At 50.8% G+C, this 24,267-nt stretch overlaps 8 protein-coding genes across 8 annotated transcripts; 5 read left to right on the forward strand and 3 right to left on the reverse strand.

Moving 5' to 3' along the window:
* Positions 1-762: 762 nt before the first annotated feature.
* On the forward strand, positions 763-2,962 carry STEHIDRAFT_125251 (Pkinase-domain-containing protein). The gene is made up of 7 exons (XM_007309477.1): positions 763-1,067; positions 1,125-1,137; positions 1,196-1,224; positions 1,280-1,705; positions 1,766-1,981; positions 2,040-2,118; positions 2,182-2,962. Exons 1-7 carry the CDS (start codon positions 1,053-1,055, stop codon positions 2,610-2,612), a joined length of 1,209 nt encoding a protein of 402 aa, XP_007309539.1. The 5' UTR covers positions 763-1,052; the 3' UTR covers positions 2,613-2,962.
* A 292-nt stretch (positions 2,963-3,254) lies between these two features.
* On the forward strand, positions 3,255-6,334 carry STEHIDRAFT_161915 (uncharacterized protein; the record flags this gene model as incomplete). The annotated part of the gene is made up of 5 exons (XM_007309478.1): positions 3,255-3,386; positions 3,444-3,482; positions 3,544-3,594; positions 3,643-3,726; positions 3,809-6,334. The coding sequence occupies 5 exons, from the start codon at positions 3,255-3,257 to the stop codon at positions 6,332-6,334; spliced, it is 2,832 nt and encodes a 943-aa protein (XP_007309540.1).
* A 2,409-nt stretch (positions 6,335-8,743) lies between these two features.
* On the reverse strand, positions 8,744-9,873 carry STEHIDRAFT_115115 (uncharacterized protein; the record flags this gene model as incomplete). Its single annotated transcript, XM_007309479.1, has 4 exons — positions 8,744-8,925; positions 9,342-9,531; positions 9,585-9,707; positions 9,847-9,873. 4 exons carry the CDS (start codon positions 9,871-9,873, stop codon positions 8,744-8,746), a joined length of 522 nt encoding a protein of 173 aa, XP_007309541.1.
* A 606-nt stretch (positions 9,874-10,479) lies between these two features.
* On the forward strand, positions 10,480-12,914 carry STEHIDRAFT_125252 (MFS general substrate transporter). Its single transcript, XM_007309480.1, has 7 exons — positions 10,480-10,658; positions 10,801-11,095; positions 11,171-11,466; positions 11,528-11,687; positions 11,747-12,320; positions 12,396-12,689; positions 12,755-12,914. Exons 2-6 carry the CDS (start codon positions 10,832-10,834, stop codon positions 12,644-12,646), a joined length of 1,545 nt encoding a protein of 514 aa, XP_007309542.1. The 5' UTR covers positions 10,480-10,658; positions 10,801-10,831; the 3' UTR covers positions 12,647-12,689; positions 12,755-12,914.
* Positions 12,915-13,256: 342 nt separating this feature from the next.
* STEHIDRAFT_125253 (uncharacterized protein) lies at positions 13,257-14,993 on the forward strand. Its single transcript, XM_007309481.1, has 6 exons — positions 13,257-13,389; positions 13,448-13,501; positions 13,575-13,848; positions 13,927-14,099; positions 14,158-14,299; positions 14,363-14,993. The coding sequence occupies exons 1-6, from the start codon at positions 13,264-13,266 to the stop codon at positions 14,854-14,856; spliced, it is 1,263 nt and encodes a 420-aa protein (XP_007309543.1). The 5' UTR covers positions 13,257-13,263; the 3' UTR covers positions 14,857-14,993.
* Positions 14,994-15,262: 269 nt separating this feature from the next.
* On the reverse strand, positions 15,263-17,243 carry STEHIDRAFT_150049 (SNF5-domain-containing protein; the record flags this gene model as incomplete). The annotated part of the gene is made up of 4 exons (XM_007309482.1): positions 15,263-15,808; positions 15,890-16,232; positions 16,305-16,928; positions 17,110-17,243. 4 exons carry the CDS (start codon positions 17,241-17,243, stop codon positions 15,263-15,265), a joined length of 1,647 nt encoding a protein of 548 aa, XP_007309544.1.
* A 578-nt stretch (positions 17,244-17,821) lies between these two features.
* Positions 17,822-19,572, forward strand: STEHIDRAFT_66344 (Nucleotidyltransferase; the record flags this gene model as incomplete). Its single annotated transcript, XM_007309096.1, has 8 exons — positions 17,822-17,911; positions 17,987-18,043; positions 18,142-18,219; positions 18,276-18,434; positions 18,505-18,560; positions 18,609-18,930; positions 19,084-19,148; positions 19,218-19,572. Coding segments are annotated over 8 exons (1,182 nt in total), but the record flags the coding sequence as incomplete, so codon positions are not given.
* A 248-nt stretch (positions 19,573-19,820) lies between these two features.
* STEHIDRAFT_161920 (WD40 repeat-like protein) lies at positions 19,821-24,065 on the reverse strand (the record flags this gene model as incomplete). The annotated part of the gene is made up of 11 exons (XM_007309483.1): positions 19,821-21,694; positions 21,753-22,020; positions 22,078-22,083; positions 22,925-22,994; positions 23,058-23,188; positions 23,260-23,290; positions 23,340-23,380; positions 23,467-23,496; positions 23,613-23,622; positions 23,697-23,845; positions 23,919-24,065. The coding sequence occupies 11 exons, from the start codon at positions 24,063-24,065 to the stop codon at positions 19,821-19,823; spliced, it is 2,757 nt and encodes a 918-aa protein (XP_007309545.1).
* Between the last annotated feature and the right edge of the window lie 202 nt (positions 24,066-24,267).

A 24,267-nucleotide genomic window follows, 5' to 3' on the forward strand; every position in this document is an offset into this window, starting at 1 on the left:
GTACTGATTTTTTTTATCACGATTCAGGGCATGTAGCGCTCGGCAGCGCTCAGATCAGTACACGATAACTGGTGCTTTTACGACCTTTCGTATCATTTGTGGCAGCGTTGCATCGAAAATCTCAGTGTGGATGTATATGCTATGGAGTGAGGTGTTTGTGTTTTTCTTTTCTTGGTGTACGAATAGCCGGAGTAGCGGGTCCTTTCCTTTGGGTGGACGGTTATTACGAATCTCGAACGTTTGCTTTTGAATGTGTGTTCCGGATGGTGGCAACGGAGTGTTTCTGACTTTTGTCTCCTCCTTCGTTCCGCTTTGACGTCTGTGCTTGATTTCTGCGTCTGTATTCGAGGTTGATCAATTGAAATTTATGCTTTGTGCGAAAATACTTGGTGAAGTCGAGGCATAATTCGAGCTCCGAGTTCTTTCGGCCGCTCTTTCAAGTTGCTGCCAAAGACAATCAGATCAACTGCGAGGCATAACGAGTTGAATATTACATCTATACTGACCATGTACCGGTGAAGTACAAGGTTCCCTAAGATTCTAAAACGGTGGGCTATCCAAAGCTCTCCCGAAGACTATCGACGCCGCTACACATGGCCTTGGGCCACAGTGGCGCGAGCAAGTACCGTTCCACTATTACGGTAGCCACGGGTCGACCCGGTACCGAAAATGATTTAGCTGTGCCCTTATATCGTGTCGTATATCATCTTAATTCAACGCCCGACCTTGCACCCCAATTGCACCCCCCCTATTCATTGTGCTCCAATCCAGAGCACAGTCCGTTTACTTCTTGAGTCTTTTGTGACCGAATTTGGAACTAGGATCTGATAGCATTGACCTTCCTCGTGGCAGACACTTCCCTAACCGAGTCACTTGTTCTCCAAACTCCGAAGGGTCTCGAAGGATCCTGATTGTTGTTGTACTGACAACCTATATCTTCGTCTCCTTCTGACCGCTATCTTCCACCTTTCTGTTGGAGTACTCTTGTTTCTGAACGAATCGGCAGAACCGACCAGGTCATTTGGAAGTAGGATCGAATACGAGTGGCTACAATGAATTATGTCCAGGTGCGCCTGTTCTCTTCCTTTGCTCCGAGTAAACCTAATATTCCTCGCGTTTAATAGCTAGAGAAGCTAGGCGAGTAGATAGCTTGCAGTTTCTGTCGTAGAACGGGTTCTGACCGGCGATTCAACAGGTGAAGGAACGTACGCCACAGTCTTCAAGGTGCGTAGTCTATCTTGTCTTTCTGCCACCACCATCCCGACATCTCCACTGCCAGGGCCGATCGCGCACAACCAACGAAATCGTCGCCCTCAAAGAGATACATCTCGATGCTGAAGAGGGCACCCCTTCCACTGCTATCCGTGAGATCTCTCTCATGAAGGAGCTCAAGCATATCAACGTCCTTCGGCTCCACGATGTCATCCACACCGAGACAAAGCTCGTCCTCATTTTCGAATATTGCGAGCGCGACCTCAAAAAGTATATGGATCAGAACGGAGACCACGGAGCGCTCGATCCTATGACTGTTAGAAGCTTCATCTACCAGTTGCTGATGGGGACGGCATACTGTCACGAGAACCGAGTGCTGCATCGAGATTTGAAACCACAGAACTTACTGATCAACCGGAAGGGAGAACTGAAGCTTGGTGATTTTGGATTGGCAAGGGCGTTCGGAGTCCCCGTCAATACCTTCTCGAATGAGGTACGTCTCGCTCAACGAGGGACTCTTCGTGACGTTTGTTCTGAAACCGTTTCGTGCAAGGTGGTGACCTTGTGGTATCGGGCTCCCGACGTTCTACTAGGCTCAAGAACATACAGCACATCCATTGATGTTTGGTCTTGCGGTTGCATCTTTGCGGAGATGATATCTGGAGTCCCTCTCTTCCGTGGCCGTGACGCACAGGATCAGCTCGTGCACATCATGCGTATCATAGGAACACCAGAAGATCGCACGTTGCGGAAGATGGCTGCAGAGAACGTAAGTGACCTCGTTTCTTTTGAATCACAGTAGGAAGGTCCACATCTTCTTTCAACAGCCTGATCTCCAAATCAAACAATATCCACGATACCCGAAGTTACCCTTCCAGCAAGTTCTTCCAAAGGCTTCCTTGCAAGGTACTGTCATCATACTCTATTCGTTCATCAATTCTCGTCACTGACATGCCCTCATTTGACCAGCCTGTGACCTCCTCGACCGTCTCCTTCAGTTCGACCCCGCAAAGCGCATCTCCGCAGCCGAAGCCATTAAACATCCTTACTTCACCACCAACTATCAAGCCATGGGCGCCGTACCCCCACAAAACGTACCCGCCGGCATGGCACCACCTCCACAGCCTGTCTTACCCGTGCCCAACATGGCCCCACCGCCGCCGTTCCAATTTTCTGCCACCACGCATGCGGCCCAGAATATGCCGCATGTACACCCGCAACAACAGGTCTACGCAAATGCGGGACAACATCCACAACAACAACAGCAGCAGCAGATGATGCCGCAGATGACTGGTCATGCACATACGGGGTCGCAGCAAATGGCGCATATGCAGACGGCACAGGCGCAGGCGATGGCTCAGGGTGCGTATGGACAGTACCCAGCAGGGTACAACCGTTAAGCCCGATTTTTCGAGCTCCTTCGCGGTAGACGAGTTGCTTGCCTCATATATAAGTTTCCCACAAAGCTTCCTCGCCACCATTACTTTCTAAACTAAACCACAACGTACTCTCCACCCATCAAGTTTTCCCCCGTCCTCGGTCATGCTCCCCTCTATATCATTCCCAATTTCGTTGCTCTCGCTTTATCATACACTGATCTGCTTGTATTATCTACTGTTCTGTTTGGCTTTTCGTTGCTCACAGTCGAAGTCGCTGTCACGTAGTGTTTCTCTTTAGCTAACAATAGGTGCTACGTTTTTGCTGTGTATTTCTGATCTATGGAACCCAATGATAGTATGCTGTACTTCCACGCCTACTCTTTTTTCGCGAATCGCCTCTGGTCAAGACCTACCACAGTGCACAGCCAGAGGCTGTCAGGTGCGTTCTCTTCCTGTGCGCTGGAACTTATTCTGACTCCCTGATGGACTAGTATAGAGGGCTACTACGGTGTTACTTGGGGGACGCTCGTGCTGCACAAGCCACGCACCGCCTCAGCTCTCAATACATAAGTAGTAAATGAGTGAGCGCACATCCTCCTTCTGAATAATCACTGCGCTTCCTATACGACTAGCACACTGCTCGAAGGTAGATCGCGCTGTACTATGTCTTTTGAGGATCCTACCCTTTCTATGGACAATCCTTATGCGAGCAAGACATTGGAGTCTATGCTTGCACCACAGATGGATGGGTTGTCGGCGCCAGACCGCGAACGCGCCACCGACTCGTACTCTCCGGTGAGATCGCCTCTTCATTCGTTCCAGCACCCAAACTGAACCACCCACCGCCAACAGATGCTCGTGAACGCGTATGACGAATTAGAACAAGTCGCAGTAAGCGTTAAACTGATTCCTCGTCCAGGTTGAGTCTTTGACCCGAGACATGAATGGCTAGGAATTCCGTTTAAGAAATGCTCTTCCTCCATGGATGACTAATGCATTGCAGGTATGTGTCGTATGTTGCTATTGGCTTTGTCTCCTGACTCTCGCGCAGAGTGAGCTTGCGTCTGCACTATCAGACAATCTACCTCCGTGTACGACGAAAACTATATCAAACAACCCTGGGAGTGTTGATGTCGTATGTCTCTATCTTTCAAAGACTCTCTATGCTAATACGAACTCATACTTGATGTCTTTCTCCATGACTATCTTCTCTGCAGGAAAGCGCGGACAATCTTAGGTTCAAGATTACAAGAGAAACCCAGGATTTTCTGGGGAAACGATCACAGCTGAGTGACGCGGACTATCACAAGTTGTTGCGACGATTTCGGCGTTATTTGAGAGCAAAATACCTCCCTGAGGACATCAAGAAGAAATCGACCCTTCGCCATGCCCCTGTGCCGCACGATTCGGACGACGTCAGAAGGCGAAACCATCGCGCGGAGCTGGAGGGTCATACAAACTCCTTGACCATGCAGCGCAAGCGCTTCAAACATGATCAGTACAACCGAATTGACATTCCATATTATCGAGACCTTCTTTCACAATTTGATACTGTCACTGCCCCTGTGCTCAAGGATCGTCTCCGCTACATTTTCCTCAGTCCTCTCGCTTACGCCCTTCAGGTTCGCTTCGAAGAAATGGGTCAGGCCGATGACCTTTCTGAAGCTATCGTATACCATCGCGAGGTCCTCTCATTGCTCCCTGAGAATCACCCGGCCATTCCCTCGACTTCGAATAGTCTTGCGGTGGCCTTGCACAGCCGCTATCAACTCCTCGGTGCAAGGAAGGACTTGAAGAGGGCAATTACCTATCAGCTCTCCACAGTACATGCAACCAGTGTACTGCGCGGAGCTCTGAATCGTCAAACCGACCGGGTTATCACATACCTTCGCCAGGACCTTAGAAGGCTTCCTAGGAGCGAAGACCGCTCGCAGGCCGTCAGCGAACTTGCATTCACTCTGAGATCACGTTTTGATCAGTACGGCGATGTAGAAGACCTTGACGAGGCAATCGTTTTCCTCCGCGAGGCCGTCATTCTCCGACCTCCAGGAAACGCAAGGCGCTCGATGACGCTCGATGCCCTTGGACAGGCGCTGGCAGCCCGATTTGAGCAACGCCAAGATGCCGTGGATCTTCATTATGCCCTCTGTTTATTCCAGGATGCTATCAGCGACCCGTACGGTGCTCCGACAGTGGCCCTTGAAGCCGCGCAAAACTGGGCATCCTATGCACGGCAATATAGCCATCCCACTGCTTCAACGGCCTATATCAAGGCGCTCGTCCTCCTTGATCGCTGCACGATCATGTATCCAACACTGGAATTGCAACAGAAGTTCATCAGCCCGCGCAACTCATCCATTTTGGCCATGGACGCTGCGTCCTTAGCCATTGAGGATGACGACTTCGGGAAGGCAGTAGAGTTTCTGGAACAAGGAAGGGCGCTGCTTTGGTCGAGAATGCGAGGGTATAGATACCCCATCGAGACCCTTCGTTCGACCCATCGTACACTTGCCGACCACTTTGAGGAGATATGTAACAAGCTCGAGGGCATCGCGACTTCCTTCGGTCGACGTGGAAAGGCTGCACTCGCACTTCGCCATCGTGAGCTGACGGTAAACTTCGACAACGCTGTCGACATAATTCGACGCATCGAGGGCTACTCGAGATTTCTACGGCACCCATCATTTCACAGCCTTCGACAAGCCGCCGTCGAGGGGCCCGTCATCGTTCTCAACCTTTCCATCTATCGCTCTGACGCAATCATAATTCCGGATGCCACATCAGACCCGACAGTGGTGCCCCTCTCCTCTTCTGGAAACTTTCCCGAGGCCATCGGTCGATTATCCTCCCTCATTCACATCTTCTCGACCCAGAGCGCCGAGGAGGGTCGTGCAGATGGTGTTAAATATGTTCTCCAAAGGCTGTGGGAACTTATTGTCCACCCCATTGTCGAACAACTCCTCTTCCTGGGACTTCAACGAGGAGCCCGAATATGGTGGTGCCCTACTGGTGCATTTTGTTCTTTACCTCTTCACGCCGCCCAGCCCTTCGACAATGACCAGTCGGGCATTCATGATCTTTACACGTCTTCTTACACGCCTACCCTATCTTCGCTGATCGCAGCTAGATCATCGACTCAGGCGTCTCGCTGCGATAGGCGGTGCCTCCTTGCGATCGGACAAATAGAGGATTCACTCCCCCGCGTCCAAGAGGAGCTGAATGTGGTTCAAAATGTCGCACAGTTCGTTCGTCTACGTGTCGGAGAGGATGCGTCTGCCGATGGCGTCGTTGCAGCTCTTCGAGACCATCCTTGGCTTCACCTCGCTTGTCATGGTCACCTCGATCCTCAGTCATTTGCTTCCTCCTTCAGACTTCACAACGCAACTAGTCTTCGAGTCATAGACGTCATCAAAGCTCGCTTGCCCAACGCGGAGTTCGCCTTCCTCTCTGCTTGCCACAGTGCTGCAGTAGACAGCCAAGGTAGCCCCGATGAGGTCCTCCACCTCGCGGCTGCGATGCAGTTTAGTGGGTTCAAAAGCGTCGTTGGGACGCTGTGGGGCATGGCGGACACGGATGGCCCGAGTGTGGCAAAAGCATTCTATGGTTATTTATCCCGCCATGGTGACCCACAGAGGGTCGACTTCAGAGATTCAGCAACGGCGCTTCGTGTTGCAACCAAGGCTTTACGCAGGGCTAAAGTTCCCATTGACCGATGGGTGAACTTCGTGCACATCGGAGCCTAGAGGCCTAAGTATGATCTCACTATGTGGTGCTCCGTTGAAGTAAGTACTAACCTGCAGTGTGCCTCGTGAATATGTTTACATATTGTACATATATTTTGAGGCAGTGACATACAATCGATTTCGTAGCGCTGATATTGCTCGCGTTTTTCTCGCCCATTTTATTTTATTTTATTTTATTTTATTTTTTAAGGAACGATATGACACACAGCAACCAGACTCAGCTGGCCCTGTCTGTCCGTTGAGAATAGAGGGTGTATAATAACCAGAAGTTGAAGTCCTCGGCGGGAAATGCCTTTACGCACGATGTGTCTCGCCCATTTTTGGTTGGGTCTATGTACTCAGACGGGATGATCAGTGGGCCACACGCCACAGGACTCGTTCGATTTTGACCTCGGCGGCTTCGCCCGGGCCCGCCGTTGACTAGACTTTCTGTCTTTCTCTCCCACTTTGTGTGAGCTTCAAGCTTCTACTAGACCCCCCTCTCTGAACGCTCGAATTAACGAATCTTGTGTGCCAGTATGGATTCAACCAAGAGGCGGTCGGGATCATCCGACACGCCAACAACTTCGTGCACGGATGTGGTACGTAATCACCCCATATCTGGAAGTTTGTGGTACGCTGTGGCGACCACCCCAGCCTTTGTCGTGGACCACCCCTCTGATGTAAAGTAAAAAACAAGGTCAGGAATAAGTCTGTATTCGTGCTTCAATGCTTTTAGCATGATAACCGACAGGTCTGTCCCTCCAAACTTTGCAAAAGCAATGTGGCGTAGAATAACTCGATATTCGGATCACTCTGGCACGTGCCAGAACTTCCTGAAAAGGGAGAGATGACGTACCACATCCAGGCATGATCCGGCGTGTTGGATTTCAATCCCGAACGCCTCTTGGATTCAACTAGATTCAACTACAACGGCATTCGGCACATCGGAGGTTCCTGTTCCTGCTGACTGAAATTAAACTTGTCTTTTGACAGCGTCGAGACAAAGACCGGGTTGAAGGCAGAGGTGACCTCGATCAATAGGCCATAGGCCCTTGAGTTTGAAGCTTTGAGGCTATAAACTCGCTTGAAACTCGTTCTTCCCTGCAGATTACTCTTGTGCAGTCCTGCCTCACTCAGTAGTGGTCGACTTTTGCGTGCTCTTGTTTATCTGACACTTCCTCGAATCTGTCCATTGACCTTTGTACTGCCAAGAAGACCCTCCGAAGGCCAAATCTGAGTCCCCCAGATCTCTTGAAACCTAAAACTTATCCTGTCAGACTCCACGCACGATCAGTGGTCAAATCCTATGTCCCGCCTTTTGCCGCCCTTTACACTACGTTCTTCTACTCTTTCCATGCATTATGATAGGTCCATATGGATCACGGTCGGTGCAATTTGACAAAACATATCTTCAACAGACTAAAACATGAGTCTCGCTTGTTTCCCCGACGGTCCAGGCGCTCTACTGTCCGGTCTTTCTGACGTAGTTGCGCTGCCTGTACGTCGGGGGATCTCACCTCGCGAAGCCACGAGGTCTCGATAGTAGCGAGATGAGCGGGCTTGCGTTAATGGTGTACGTTTGGGCCGCTGTGCTGTACAAAAAGATCGTGGTACACGAAATGTTCACGACTTTTTCTCTTCCCCCCCATTTTCAACCTCTTGTTGTTCTGCTTTGATCTTTCGGCTACGACTTCGCACCGAGTACTGGCTTGGAGTGTGCTATGCCATATATCCTTTCCTCGAGAGAACCAACCGATGATGATGACCCATCGTCCTTGTGCAAAGTCTTCTCGCATTCTGTCCCGGGATGTTGGGTTGAGGTAGTCATACTTTGTGAGTGTTTGCTACCACATTGTCACGCCCTATCTGCACATTTCGGGTCCCCGCGGACGGTCAGACCCATTTGCTGACCCTTGATTCACTACCTTCAGCCGTAATAGCTGCCACTGTCGTCTTTGTCCTAGTATTTGTACACAGGACCTCTTGTTTCCGACGTTGGCGAAGAACGCGCACCGGTCAACATAATCCTTCTGCCAGAACGACGTTCACACCTCCGAAATCTCACAGAAAAATACCGTCCTCACTCCGAGAGTTCAAACTAAGAAAAACCTCCGGGGGCGACAGCACCACCATCTTTAGCTCTCCCACCAATGAAAAGCAAAAATCTAACAGTATGTTTATCCTCCATCTGCCATCGACTTACCGCAAGGATACTAACTTTGCCGATCCATTGAATACAAAAGAAACACGCACGATTCATGAGTCGCGGCACGCTTCACTCACCGCGCAAGCCATATTCGCAACCGACGACCCTTTCGCATGCACGCTCGCACCTCCATCTGCCCACCAACACCGCGATTCCCATCATTCCGTCGACTCCCAGTCTACCCTCGTCCCACTCTACACTATTGATGAAGTTCCGCCGTCTTACGCATCGTATTCTTCGAAATCTATGTCAGCCCTATCTTCACCAACCTCGTCTATCCCATTCCCATCGTCACAACCAGCGCGGAGCCCGAGATCTTCGGCGTATTCGACAATTGAGGAAGCGGGGATGGCGAGGGCTTGGTGGTTGTCTGCTTCGTCTTCGGTGTCGTCATCGAGTATGGCTGATAAAGAGGATTCTGACATGGTAAGGCGAGATGAGCGTGTGCAAGGCTCTACTGTGGCGCAACCGGAGGCAGCCCACGTCAGTAGTTCTTGGAGAACGAGCGCGAGCTCCGGATCGTGGATTTAAAAGTAACTAGTCGTATGCTTTGGCTCCTGGCTAGATGCTCGCGTGAACTGGTATGTGAGTTTGACTTGGCCGATATGGCGGTATTACAAACTGACGATCGATTCAGGTCTGTTTTGAACATATTTCTTCTACTCCCCGTGCCGCACCTTGTGCACCTGCCCCCATCGCTCGTTCTTAAACATAATTATTCTCTTCCCTCATTCTTATTTCACGCTCTTCTCTCTCCAATCACACTTTACCAACTCCATAATATATATGGACTTGCTGCAGTAAATGCGGCGCTTTTACTTATACTCTCGTTTACTGGTACACTTCCTGCTTTCTCCGTCGCTGCATCACACTCGCTCGAACTCTTGTTGTCCTCTTTGTAGCACTGCTGGCCTCCTCTCCCCTTCCCTTTTTTCGTCCCTGTTGTATCAATAACTGGCTTGAGGCCAGAAGTGCAGTACCACTCAATGCGCTCTGGAGCAGGAGGCATCTGTGGAGAGAAAGTTGTCAGAGGGGCCACACAGCACACTGCCTTGTACTCACAACCATTGCGGAAGGGTCAGCGGGGGCTTGGGCAGTCATAGTTATGGATGAGTTGAACTGGTGGTGTCGATTGATAGGGATGGTGTTGAAGGTGCTTGTTCGTTGCTTGTTCGCGAAAGTCGACTGGAGGAGATGGTATAAGTACTGTGGCGAGTGGAGTGACGTCAGCGAAACAAGTGCCAACACTTAAGCGCCGGTGACGTCGATGAAATGAACACCCTTCGCCACAATCGGATAATTCCGGTTTCGATCTCTTTCTTACCTTTCCGCACCCATTTCCATCTTGCATCTAGGTATGATAATACCTGACTCTTCAAGGATGCATGGTCTTGATGAGTAGTGTTGACTATCTTTGCTCGTCTATGTGCCTCCAACGACGTCTCCGGTCCCTCTCAAACTGTCATAGTATATTAATACTGTTCATTTCCCCAAGAAGTACGGCCCCTGCTTCTCCTCGTCCTCAGACCCGGTACCGCCGTTGGACTAGTGCTGTAGACGTACTCAGTTATTTATACAAATATCGCGCGACAAAACACGAAGCCATTGGATGGATTTTGAAAATATACGTTCAATCCGCCCTTCCTTCCTTCCTGCAGCCAGTCCAAATGCTAGCACTAATCACGGTGAATCAACATAATTTGTTCCCTGCGCGCAACCATCCACTATGTACACCGGTTTATTTTCCCCACAGGCTCGACCATTCAACAAAGGATTCACGTGGATCGTATTCAAATTTATGGATAAGCTGCGGGCCCGGGTAATCTGAATTTGAAAATCAAGCCTCGTTCCTGTTCTTCTCCTATCGTTCATATAAAAGGTCGATATTGATTTAGCGCCTCTGTAAACTGAACATCATCTGCGCGCTACTGCATAAGTGCCAGAGCCTGCTGTTACTAGTCGAAGACGTCGCAGAGGACGACGTCGCCACGGCTAACCTGGCTTCTCCGAAGAACATCTCAGCGGATACATAAGTTGAGCGCTAGCGCTTACAGAACAGTAAGCAGGAAAAGCTTTACCTCTCGCAGCGTCGTTCTCTAGAGCAAAGTTCTTTCGTGGATTCGCTGGTCGCACGAGGTAAGTCATCTGCCACCACCTCTTTCCAATGCTCCGTCATTCATTACAAGACTCTGCCACTCTCGACCTTCATACAAAGTACCTACATTCGATCGACAGTCCCTCTGAACCTTAGAGTCGCCAGGCTGACGAGAAATTTCAGGCTCTAACTTCGGACCACTGATTCGACAACCATGTCTTCACAGTCTCGCGAAAGACAGATTTCGGGGGAATCGATTGCGGCTCCCAGCTACGACGAGTCACACGAAGATGAACCTCTCAAGCCATCCAAGCCGTCCTCCAACCCTCTGCCTAGAGAGTTCTGGTTTGTAATACTCATAATGTGGGCCGAGCCCATCTGCGGAACGGTCATCTATCCGTTCATCAACGCTCTCGTTCGCGAGACCGGTGTCACTCATGGCGACGAGGCCAAGACGGGGTATTATGCCGGCGTGATTGTAAGGCATATTCTACCTGCTGTCCGTTTTCATCGTCACACTCAACACACTTTCTTTTGAATGTGACAACGACAGGAATCGTTGTACTTCGTAGGAGAGATGATCTCCGTCGTCGCCTGGGCCAAACTCTCGGATCGTTACGGAAGGAGACCCATCCTGCTCTGGGGCCAGCTCATCCTCGCAGCATCCTTGTTCAGTTTTGGCGCCTCTAAAGCCTTTTGGCAGCTTTTCGTCAGTCGTTTGATACAAGGCATTGCCAATGGTAATATTGGCGTTACAAAGTCGGTCGTGGCTGAAGCCACAGATTCGACCAACCGTGCCAGGGCCTTCGGTGGTATTCCTTTGGTGTGGGCTATTGGTGTTACTATTGGGTGGGTGGCCCGGCAACATTGCTTCTAGCAATACGTGAGGTTAACACGATTGTTTTGATAGTCCTTTTATAGGTGGTTACTTTGCGAACCCAGCAGATCACTGGCCGGCGCTTTTTGGTCGATATCGGTTCCTCGTAACCCACCCTTATTTTCTTCCCTGTGCCGTGATGGGCCTAATGGTCTTCATTATCTTTATAATCGTCTTCATCGGTCTGAGAGAGGTATTTAAGCCTTTTATTTTGAGACATCTAGACCATTACTGACACGGTTATTTCTGTAGACGTCTCCCATTATTCTCAGGCGCAAGGCACGCGAGTCAAAATCTGCGTCCTCAACACCCATCGAGACCGAGCGCAGCCACTTGCTTGATCACCAAGAGGGTTTCCACTACAACGGCGCCGAGCCCCTCCCACTTACTCTTCCTACCCCCGAACACGAACCTCGCTCAGCGTCAATTCGCGAAGTCTTCGGCGATCGCAACGTCGCGATCCTTCTCCTCAACATGGCCTTCCTTGCCTTCTGGGGACAATGCCAGGACGTCCTCCTTCCCCTCATGCTCTCTACCTCCGTACCGCTCGGTGGACTCGGCTTCGATCCTCGTACTATCGGTCTCATCATGGGCAGTATGGGGCTTGCGAACGGATTGATCATCTCCATGTTTCTTGCGAGGGTGGTGGATAAGTACGGGGCGAGGACGGTTTATGCAACAGCCTATAAGGGGATGCTGTTCGTCTTCCCGGCATATCCTCTACTGAATTGGTTGGCTGTGAGGGCTGGAGGGCACGCCAATTGGTCTGTATGGACTTTACTAGTCCTCCAACTTTTCTGCGCTAGCGCGCCATATGCCTGTTACGGTCAGTTCATTTTTTCTTCTCTTCTCTACCGTCCCACTGTCTCCGAACAGGACTTAACTATGAATGTTTCTCCAGGGACTATATACATGCTGTTCATCGACCATACTACCGATGAAGAGCTCGCTACAGTCAATGCCCTCGGACAGATGATAAACTCATCATTAAGGTCCTTAGCGCCCGTGTTCGCCACCTCGCTCTTCGCGGTCAGCGTTGAAAAGCATATACTCGGAGGGACGCTAGTATTTTGGATCTGTTCTGCGGGAGTTGTAATGGCTGTTTGGGTGACGACTAAGATCCCGAGGAGCGGCAGTAAACGTTGCGAGTAGGCAACTTCGATGTGGGGATTCGGAAAACGATGTCGGGTGCGAGGTGCGTTTGGTTCATATGCAAGATTTTGTGCATCCTTGATGCTGATGCTTTGCCTTATGTCACAGGTTATTTTCCCTTTCTACGTAGAGTGTTTCGCAAAGTGCTTGGACTTATATCCCTAGACAGATTGCATGATGATATCTCCCACCAAAATTGTAGCGGCAAGCCAAAGGATTCTGTACTAGCCCGTTAACGAAACGGCTAAAGCCACAATAAACAATTGTAGATACAAAATTTACCCAGTACTTATATGTTCGTATTCACATTCAAGGACGGGGAGACTCAATCAATTTTGCGTAGGTGGCATCGCTGTCGAGAACTCATTGTGGCCCACGAAGATTAGAAGCAAGGCGAAGACGTAAAATAAGCTTAAGCATGGGCTTGGTGGCACCGAGATTCGAATCGGGTCCGCGATTCTCGATCAAAGCGCCCGCAAAAAGTCAGCCACCGCATTGTTGACAGCCATGCCGTTGCCAACAGGTCTCCTGTCTTCTCAGCATCTTGCCCTTTACCACCAAAGCTTGAACGACTTACTCCTGTGCTTGAACTTGAGCTAGGCCTCGGAAAGGGTGCTATGGCTATAGAGATTGAAACATTAGAGGCCGTGCCCTTGAATGAGAAATCGGAGGCTTGTCAGTGGGCCAACGATGGAGACGAGCTGGTCAATCCGGTGATTGAAAGCGCAGAATTTGCTTTGAAGGTGCGCCACGACTTCCTCATATTTGGTGAATATATATGCTTACATTTGTACATTACAGGAAACTGACCTCGTTAAGATCAACCCAGAAGGTGTTAGATCTGCGGCACAACATGTCAGGCTTCCATTCTTGTTCCTCCGACCTTATCTCATCTCATATTGAACTATTTGATATGTTTTATGAACAGGTTCATGAACGTCTTATTTCCGAGTCTTACAGCCCTCGTACATGGCGCACGCACGCCCTACACCTCTGTCCGCCCGAACCTTACGATCCGCTCAGCCCCCAGACGCGTGCCACTCTTGACTGGGTCTTCTTCATCTCGGCCCTCAACTTCAGTTTTTGGTCTGAGAAGGAGGGTACGGATGAGAGGTATGGTGTAGAGTGGCGTGAAGGTTGGGGGAGCGAGAAGAGGAAGGTCCATACGGGATATTGGAGTCTTGTTGCCGCTGTGGACAGAGGTAAGTATTCTCGTCCAAATCTGACATCACATGGAGACCGTGGACTCAATGATACAATGGTCACTTTGGTGTTTACAGCGCTGGAAGATGGTATCCCAATCACAGACCCAACATTCTACTGCTCCGAGATGCTCTGCCCGGACGATCTCATCGAGGAGGTATTCGCTCCGGCGCCACAATCCACGGAAACGGTGCCACTCATTCGAGAGCGGATCCAAGTGCTGCGTGAAGTCGGTTATATCCTTTGTGAAGTCAGTCTAATATCCTCTTCCAATGCGATTCATTCGCACTGATACGTCAGAATATCAGAGTTTTGGCGGTTCTTTCCAAGGACTTCTCGAACAGTTCCAGCGTCGCCACACTGGCGAAGGCACCGCACTCCAACTCGTCCAAATGGTAACCGAAACATTTCCCTCATTCCGTGACGAAACATGGTTGGATGGACGACGAGGTATATCACCCTATCCTTCATCACATTCTGCCATATCGTGCTTACTGACATGAGATTCCCCAGTTTTCATCTGGAAGCGCGCCCAAATCCTCGTCGCCGAAACCTGGGCCGCATTCTACCCTCCATCGCCCCTCCCATCCTCCGCGCACCCGTTTTTCCCCAAGGGAATCCATCAACTCACAATGTTCGCAGACTACCGTGTTCCTCAGATCCTGCACCACCTCCGCATCCTCACATATCCTTCTTCCCTCACTCATATCCTCAAGATGCATACACCGTTGCAGAACGGGTCGAGGGAAGAAGTGAGTATCAGGGCGGGGAGTATCGTGGCGGTGGAGAGGGTGAGGGAGGAGATTGAGAGGCTTGTCGAGGAGAGAAGGAAGTCTAGTCTTGCTAAAGGTAATTCCGAGGCAGAGAAGGAGAGAGTGAGCAGTGTGATCATTGACTTTTATTTGTGGGATTTGGCGAAGAGAATAGAGAGCGGGAATGATAGAATCGAGGGGACGGAGACGGATGAGATCGTCCCTGCTCATCGGACGAGGAGTATCTGGTATTGAGGGTATAAATCAAGGTTTGAATTCGTACTAACTAACTTACTGACTGCAGCCGGCTCTCTGGCTGATGGTGGGCGGTGCTTAATTTACTGTATGTGCTCTTGGGTATTTTGCGTTACACTTCTTGATCTTACTATTCCTACTACTTACTGCCAATGGTTAATATATATCTCGTCATCATAGCCAGTCCATATGAGACTCTGATCATCATCTTCGTCTGGACCAGCGCTTCAAAGTCATGGTGCCACTGTGGCGCGACAGCAACGAAGAAGTGTTCAAGAAAAAGAATAGCATTCTTGCAGCAAGACATACTCAGCACAACAGAACGACGTCCCTGCCATAAGTCTGACCAGCCAAGAAAAAAAACAGGCCCACCAACGTAACATTATATCCGAACCACCTAATGTACCTACCTCCGCCTCGTCCTCGTCGAACTCTGAAACTTCGACGTCTCCCTCCTCAACCTCCTCGTCGCTCTCTCCCTCTCAATTTCCCTTCTCTCCACCTCCTCTGCCGTCAATTCCTCCCATCTTGTCCCAAACTCCTCCGCTTCCTGCCAGTCTCTCCATACACTCCTCAACACCTGTGGCCCCCTCCCCTGCTTCGGCGCCCTTCCCCATCCTAAGCCCAGTCCCGTTTTATCCTTCAATAACCCCGCCCCACTCCGGTCACGTTCCTTATCCCTTTGCTCTTTTGTCATTGCATCTTGTGGTTGATTGTGGTTAGCAAGGGCGGCGTTGTTAGAGGCGGCAGAGTCGATCACGCCCCATTCGATGGCGTCCCGTTTGTGCTTGATGAGTTCCTCGTGGATGGCATGTGCAATGAGCGGAATGGCTTCTCCTGAAAGACCGAGGTCGAGGCAGAGTTGACGGGTGAAGTCTTCAGGTGTGAGGGGAGAGCGTAGGTCCCATTCGATGTGGTCTGTCAAATGGTGGTTGTCTACTTGAACATCGATCTGCCGTAACGATGGAGCGTGTTTGATAGAGAACCGGTTCAATACTAAACGCGGAGGGATGCAGAATGCACGTTTACGCACCGCGAGCACAACTCTGCATTCTGGGACTTCGTCTGCTCGGTATGTCTCCTCTCCGTCTACATCCATATCCGCAAGCACGTCCACAGCGAGGTCCATACCACCCACGCCCTCCATCTCCTCCAATTGAGCTCTGATCTGGGTAGCTACTGTTTCCACCCATGGTGCGTGTGGAATATCCAGGTCCGTGCAGAATGTCCGTGCGAACGATTCGGGCGTGACGAGTTTCTCGTGCAGGTTCCATACGAAACAGTCTCGTATACGATGCGTGTCTGTCTCGAATTCGACACGGATAGGGACAAGGGCAGAAGGAAGACGTGACTGCTCCTGCATAGAGTCCTGCGAGCTATGTACGCCAAAGCGGCCACCAGTAAGTGAAAGCAATATTAGACCCCACAAGAGAGCAAAAGACACGCACAAGTTCTCATGTAGCGTCGGGTACACCTTCTTCGACGTGATGAATCTACCCGGCGGAACCAACCCCAAATAACTCTGATCTAACTCCGTTCCACGTCCATCTCTATCCCTTTCCCTTTCTCTGGCCGACTGCACCGGCGTCCCCGTAAGACCCCTCTGAGTTCTCTGCGTCCTCAACGCCGTCCTCGTCCCCCCACTTGCCACAAAATCACTCCCATCAGAGTCAACCTCTCCCGCATCCGGAATATCATCTCCCGATCCCGGGTCTGCATAGCTCACTACATTCCCTCTTCGAGGTCTGCCGGAACTGGTGCCTGTGGCAGCGACATGCGCTGCAAGGGAGGTGTTGTTAAGAATCGGTTGGACGAGAAGGGTGGTACCAGTGCGAAGACGGGACGCATAGGTGGAATGAAGAGCCTGCGTGGCGGTGGGAACGGTTGTGCGTAGTCGGCCATCGTGGGATGAAGGACGAGGGGGAGGGGCTGGCGCGGGTGGAGGAACGTAATATGATGTCTGTTGTGTCTGTTGTTGTTGGTATTGTATTGGTTGTTGGTACTGCGGTTGAGATGCTGTTATGGGTGCTGGCGCGATGGGTGTTGGTGTTCGGGGTGTGGGCGCGAGATTGCTACTTTTCGTGGGTTTGCTTCGACGAGAGCTCGTTCGTGGCGGCGGTGTAGACCTACTGGACCAGTTTTGCAGATTTTGTTGGTATCCTATTCAAGGAAAAATAAGCCAAAGTAAGTCACGTCACATGGTTTGAGGGTTGTGGGGTGAAAGTAAAAGGAAAAGAAATGAGAAATGAGTACGAACTACTGCTCTGTTGTGGCGTAGGCGTTGCTGGTGCCGGTGTCGGTGCGGCATATGTTTGTTGATACTGCCCGCCAAAATTTGCTGCATTGGATAGCTGATTGATGGTCTGACGCAGCTGAGAGTCGGACATGCCAGTGAAGTTGACGGTGGGGATGTTCCCGTTCGTGTTCGAGGCCATTACTTATATACGCGAACCGAGCCTGATGTCAGCGTTTACGTTACGCCAGAGCTGTGTTCCTTTTCCAAACTCTGCTGTGTTCTCTCAGGTTCCCCGATTCTGGAGGTGCGCGTCAAATTTTCGAAAAAATATCCATCGGTATAAGCAGGCTCACCTCTTCTGCCAGTCGGTCTCCAGGAAGTGAAGGTTGGAGGAGAGCAGAACGTGTCCGACGCGTCGCGTCGAAATTTCGCCGCCAAGTCGCGACTCCCACGCGTGTATTTTCTTTCCCGCCGATTTTTCTTCGTGCTTTCCAACTGGCATGATCTCTCGGGCCTTCGCCTCGTCCAGCCGCTCCGTTCGCCCCACATCCTTAAAATTATGCATACGACAGCCGGCTTATTCGACCAGCAACTCTCCTGGTCCGAACGAAGGCATTATCAAACTTCTTACTCATAGTGCGTTGCATCCCCACCCTCGGAAGAAAAAGATTAGATACTCACTTTGAACACTGAATAGATATTCAGGAGGAGTCCTCACTCGAAAACCGGAATGCATATAAAATTCGGTCCTTCCAAACCGCGATTAATGTCATCAAGACCCTGGACTATCCTCTAAAGTCCGGGAAGGAGGCGGAGAAGGTGCGTCGCGGTCTCCTGTTTCGAGGAGCAACGTAACTTAACAGCTTTCTGGTATCTCTTTGGTGGTATGAATAGTTGAGGGGAATAGGACCGAAGATTTCAGCACGAATAGATGCCTTCATAAACGGGAAAGTCTATGTCTGTAGGCATCGCTCATTCTTCGCTCCATCCACAGGTCAAACTAACCTCTCGGCCATGACTACGTCGATATTCACGGCGTATAGGATGAGGGACCTAAAACGCAGGCTAAAGCCCTGAAAAAAACCAAGGCTGCGAGCTTGTTTCAGACCGTTCCGGGCGTGGGGTATGTGGTTAACCTTCTTCCAGCATGTGAACGTAGTCTAACGACACTATGTTCAGCGAGGCGACGGCGATGAAGCTAGTGAACGCCGGATGTACTTCTATCAAGGACATGCGCAAACCGGAATACTTTGATATGCTCACGCCCGCTCAGAAGGTAGGATTGATGTATATCGATCATTTGGACATGCCGGTCACACGAGAACAGTCTGAGAGTGTTGCTGTACGCCTTTCTCCCTGCCCTTTCTCGAGGACTGAACGATAATCTCATACTCTCATCGGGTGAATCTCAGGATTTCATCCGAGATCACATCTCTTCGAAGTTCGAGATCGTCCACTCAGGAAGCTAGTATGTCCCCTCATCATTCATCCCTCTCCTAAACTCACGCAACCACAGCCGTCGCAAAGCCCTCACCTCCTCCGACATCGACATCCTCCTCTTCCACCCCTCATACGTCCACATCCCCTTTCCCAACGTCCTCCCACCAGACCCTTCCACCATCAACTCCACATCCGTCGGACCATCCTCCCTCACGCGCGGCAACGCCCCCGTCCCGTTTCGGTCCACGTCACATACGAAAGAACAAAGACTTGCGAGTCCGTTGTTGATGGATGTCGTGAGGCCGCTGGAGGATTCTGGGTTGTTGGCTGCGACGTTGAGTGGGGGGCCGAGGAAGTGGCAGGGCGTGACTATCATACCAGGGAGGATGAATGGGAGGGTAAACGGGAATGGCAATGGGAAGGGAAAGGAGGTGGTGATGGAGCATGGGAATGGGAATGGCGGTCAGGAAGGTATGGAAGGACTGACGGGTGGAAATGGTCATGGTAACGGGAGTGTGGCCTTCGATGTAGACGATGGTAATAAGTGGCAGAATACTGGGCAGAGGCTGAGAGATATCAGGGCTACGCGGGGTATATACCGCAGACTCGATCTAAAGTATGTGTCCTGCTTTTCCTTTGCATTTCGAAGATTAGGATGACTGACACTTACGTGCTTGCACACCAGTCTCGCACCAATGGGTTCACGCGGCGCCGCCCTTCTCGCTCTCACCGGCGACGTCGATTTCGTCCGCACATGCCGCATCAACGCCATCAAGCTCGGCATGCATCTCAACGAGTTTGGACTCTGGCGATGGAATGACTCCGCCTCGCCACCACCCTTACCCGACCTCGTACGTCGAAACTCGAAGTACGCAAAGGAGAGGGAGCAGAGACATAAGGAGGAGGCAGAGAGGAGGAAGAATGCGAGGGGCTGGTGGGAGCTGGTTGAGGGGGAGTCGGAGGAGGGGATTTTGAGAGAGTTGGGGATGGGGTGGGTGCCGCCGGAGAAGAGGAATTTTAGGTTTTTGACGAGTAGGTAGTCCTGGTGCACGATACGGGGGTCGTGACGCTGGGCTTGTCTGTGGTTCGTCCTTATGTGTGTCTTATGTTATGTTGTCATATAATGCTATCGCCACTCTACTCGCTGTTCATCGACCCAGTTGAGCTGACCTTTTCGGGGATACTTCCTGCGACCATCATCCCACGAGGTGTCCATCGCTCATATATTCTGCGCCATAAAAACTAGATGATATAGGATCTCCGATCGGAATGTGTAAGTATAAGTTAGTTACAGAATAGTTTGGCCCGTTCTCGGGTCCCATACATGTATTGTCTTATCAAGCGACGCAGAGAGGATTCGCCTCCCATCAATAGAAAACTCGATCGACGACATCGTCCCAGAATGACCTTGAAGTGGCGTAAGTAATACCTCCTCCTCCGACTCGACATCCCACATATGAATGGTCTTATCCGGCAGTGCAGCCGCAATATAGTTTCCCGCAGGCGAGAACGCCAAAGCGGTAGGTCCGCCCTGGACTCTGGTACTCTTGGAGCGTGTAGGGATATTTTTCCTCGACCAACCACTCGCGGAATTGAACAACTGCGTCCAGACGATGATGGATCCGTCTCTTCCCGCGGTCGCGATATGGGTACTGTCGAGGGAGAAAACGACAGGCGACATTGTTGCACGACGCGCCTTTATTGGCTCGCCTTGCAGCTCTTTGCGTTCCTCTGCTGCATCCCAGAGTCTGATTGTTTTGTCAGCCGAGCTGGAGATTATGTTATTACCGCTTGGAAGGAAGGCCACGGAGGTGACTGAAGCATTGTGTCCAGAAAGTTGGAAAAGGCTTTCGCCCGTTTGTGCGTCCCAGACACGTATTGTATGGTCCTGGGAGGCGGATGTGATGTGTTTGCCATCAGGGGAGAACGCGATAGATGTAATCCCTCCAGAATGCCCACGCAATGGCTCAAAAAGCCGTGCGTCTGTACTCGCGTCCCATAGACGTATCGTTTCGTCTGCAGAGCCCGAGGCGATCAATCTTCTATCGGACGGGGAGAATTTAACGCACAGCACTTCGGCTTGGTGTCCTATGAGTGGCCTGAGGACGTGGTCTCCGGAGTGTGCGTTCCACACACGAACTGTGTTGTCTTTAGACCCGGATGCGATAAAGTGTCCGTCAGCAGAGAAGACGGCGCATGTAATATCGTCGGTGTGCCCTCGGAATGGGTGGTGGGCTAGTAATGCACCCGTCTCTGCGTTCCATGCAAGCAGAGTACCGTCGATCGAGCAAGAGACGATGCGTTTCCCGTCGGAAGAGTATGCGACTGCCCAAATGCCATCCTTGTGGCCGCTGAAGGGCTGTAGGACGAGGGTACCTGTGCGGCTATCCCAGACACGAATCGTGAAATCATCTGAACCCGATACAAGGTACCGGCTGTTTGGGGAGAACACGATAGACCTGACGCGGTCTGCGTGACCGAGAAACTGTCGCAGGAGTTGTCTACTCTCTATGTTCCAGATGTAGATGTTCTTGTCGTACGAGCCACAGGCGAGTAGTTCCATATTGGGCGCGAACGACAATGACAGGACGGCTCCGATTCCACGTCGTATTTTGAGTGATGTCTTTGGCCGCAGACTGCCATTAGTGGCCGTGAAATTCCACACATGAATGATGCCGTTCAAGGAACCAGAAGCGAACAACTGTCCCTTTCGAGAGAACGCGCCCGATGTAATGGCTGCATCGTGGACTTTGTCAGGTACTGCGACCAAAGTGCCCTTCTGTGCATGCCAGACGCGGATCGTAGCGTCATGAGAGCCAGAGACGATATAAGTGCCACTCTGTGGCGAGTATAACACCAAACAGACCGTCAGAGTGTGCCCTGTAAGCGGCCATGGACGAATGATGCGGCCAGTGTTCGCATCTGTGACACTGATGGTGCAATCGTACGAGCCTGACACGATGTGTTTTCCATCCGGAGAATACGCAAGAGCTGTGATGCCTCGGGTATGTCCTGAGGATATCTCCCGCGAGTCTGAGCCTGGTCGAGCATGGTAGATGTGGAGCTTGCTTTTGTAAGATCCCAAGGCGAGGTAGTTCTGGTCGGGAGAGAGGGCGATGGAGATATTATCTTTGGCGACCCATGTTGCACCAGGGCTAGACGCTATACCATTCCACAGAAAGTAAGTACAGATCCTCAGTATAAAGTAAATGCCGCTGACCAGCTCTCATACGAGAAAGCCAGAGTGCAATTTCGTGAGCTTCAGGATCTTGAGCACTCATAGCTAGAAGTTTGTCGACAAGAGGCCCTGCTGCCTCGATCGAGAGGTATCTCATCAAGCTATGCAGCTGGGAACTGCCATGTCGAAGGAAGCCGTGCATGATAGCTCTCAAGATGAACAGCTGGAAGCCTTGGAATTTCGTTGCACCAGCGAATATGTTATTGAGCATAGTGAAGAGCTCGGGCACCTCTCCTAGTGCACGAAATCCCTGCGCTAGGATCAACATCAGGGACAAATTCATTCAATGAAGATGCGATAGACGTACGTGAGTCTATCAGAGTCGTCAGCATGTGTTGCAGCGGCCTCCTTCGGTCCGTCTGATTGGGGTCGGTAAGTAATCGCCTGATATCCTTCATAAGTCGAAGTGCAAGGTGGTAAAGGTCTTGTTCTATCCACTGTGGCAACTCTACTTCTCTGTGCTTGATGTCCGATATTCCTTTCCAGTCAGCGGTGAAAGAAGTTCCAGAACTGAAATCGTTGTCACGTTCGAAGGAGGCCCGCGGAATATACGAAGCCCCAATTCCGCTTTCCATAATGGAACTATGGAGCAATTGTCCTGGAAGGATGCGACGGCCTCCACCTAGGTGAGGCCTATCACTAAGCTGAGCTCACATCCAAAAGGGTATTCACGATATGGTATAACGCTCACCACCAAGTAAGGCTATGTGGTGTGCGATAAGACAATCTTTTCCAAGGGATGAGCTCGAAAGGCCACCACCCAGGTGTGAGAGACGGGTGATGTTCGGCATGCTTCGTGGTACCCCACTTTGCTTCGAGAGGTCTCATGCGCAAGCCAGCAGCAGTAGCTTCGTAACACATCCAGCGAAGGGGAGGAACGGGTCGGTGTAATTCTTGATGTTTGACGTTTCCACCACCTCTATAATACCGATAAGCGTGAGCCGACTTGAACAAAAACATAGGCGTTACATGTCTGAGTGACTGCCAACAAACCAGACTTCTTTGGTATGTGGGAAGGCGGTATCACTTATGTTTTGATCTGGATTACTGTCGCCGGAAGACACTTTCGGAAGCGTGGTCCCTCCATACGCGTATTCTGGTAGAAACTTGACTCTTCTTTCGTCTAATGCTAGGGCATGGCGGAACAAACAAACATGTTTCATGCCGATGGTGGTGTCGGGAAGGGCCTTCTTCCTGAACATGCCAACGGAAGACACTGTGTCCCTTTCAAAAGATAAATTTGCAATATTAGATTTTAACGCAGTGACATCACTTCATGCTACTTACCACACTCCCACGAAATGGACTTTCACTTCTCTTGCGAAGGTGGATTTGAACTCGTCTGTCAATATCCTGGACCTCGACCTTGGAGTGAATTTAACATCATGAGTCGTAGCATCAGGTTTAGACGTCGTGTCCTGTGAAAAAAAGGGTGGTGATCCACGCTATGAGCAGGTGTGTGACGGGCAGTATTGTCGGCCTTGCTTACGTCTTTGATGTCTGCGTAGAGCTTGTAGGCGCTAAGAATACGTTAGTACCGTCCGTGGCCACTGCAATTGTATGACTTACAACGGAATCTGAGCTTGGTTTCCCCTGAAGATGAGTCCCACCTGGTATAGGAATCATAGGGCGAGATCAAGGAAGTCACCGGAGACAAAACCTCACGCTCTCACATTGTGAATCATCGCCGACAGACATCGAACCTGGTACGCTCCACGAGAAAACCCTAGGGCAAGAGGATTCGTGAGCCTTTAGCATTGCCACAACATTTCACTGAGTCGATATGCACCGAAAAGAAATATTTTATCGTTGGGCCGATAGTTCTCCGACAGCCATTCGTACGCGATGAGAACTACTCGAAATTCCTTGAAAAAGACATCAAGAATAATCAGTAAACTGTATCTACTGGTGTTGCCGCTAGCGTACCATGCAATAGCAAGATCTATTTTATGATCCAACATCTGCCTGTAATGCCTCCACCCTTTCCTTGCATAAGTCCCGATACCGCTGTCGTAGAACGTGAGTTGTGTGTCATTCTTTTCAACAAGACTATAGAGAGCGATAACGTTGGTGTTCTACAATTGGCGCCATCAGTACATCGACCAGACCAGACCAGACCTTTTCCCGAAAAATAGCCGCGGAACGTACCTTCGGCCCAAATTGATTGGAGGTCCCATCGATGCAGACGACAAGATTCCTACCCACCGGCCTTGGGCACTTGCACCACGCCTCTTTGGAATGGGTGCTCGCGGGCTTCGTCACGTCGCTGTCAGTTGTACTTGCCACTAGGTCCATGAATAACAAATGAACTTGAGAAATACAAGGACACGACGAAATCGGGGCAGGAATGAAGGTGATATGACCGTGACAGTTCAGAACCAGCGACAAAGAAGATGTAGCCTAGGCTTACTAGCCGGGTATCGCGGTCGCTGTGAGACATCTAAAAAAAAACGCAGCGCTAGCCTGAAACAAAGATGAGAAAATGCGTGGCCATGCG

The sequence above is a fragment of the Stereum hirsutum genome (genome assembly GCF_000264905.1).
Source record: "Stereum hirsutum FP-91666 SS1 unplaced genomic scaffold STEHIscaffold_17, whole genome shotgun sequence".
Lineage (NCBI taxonomy): Eukaryota > Fungi > Basidiomycota > Agaricomycetes > Russulales > Stereaceae > Stereum > Stereum hirsutum.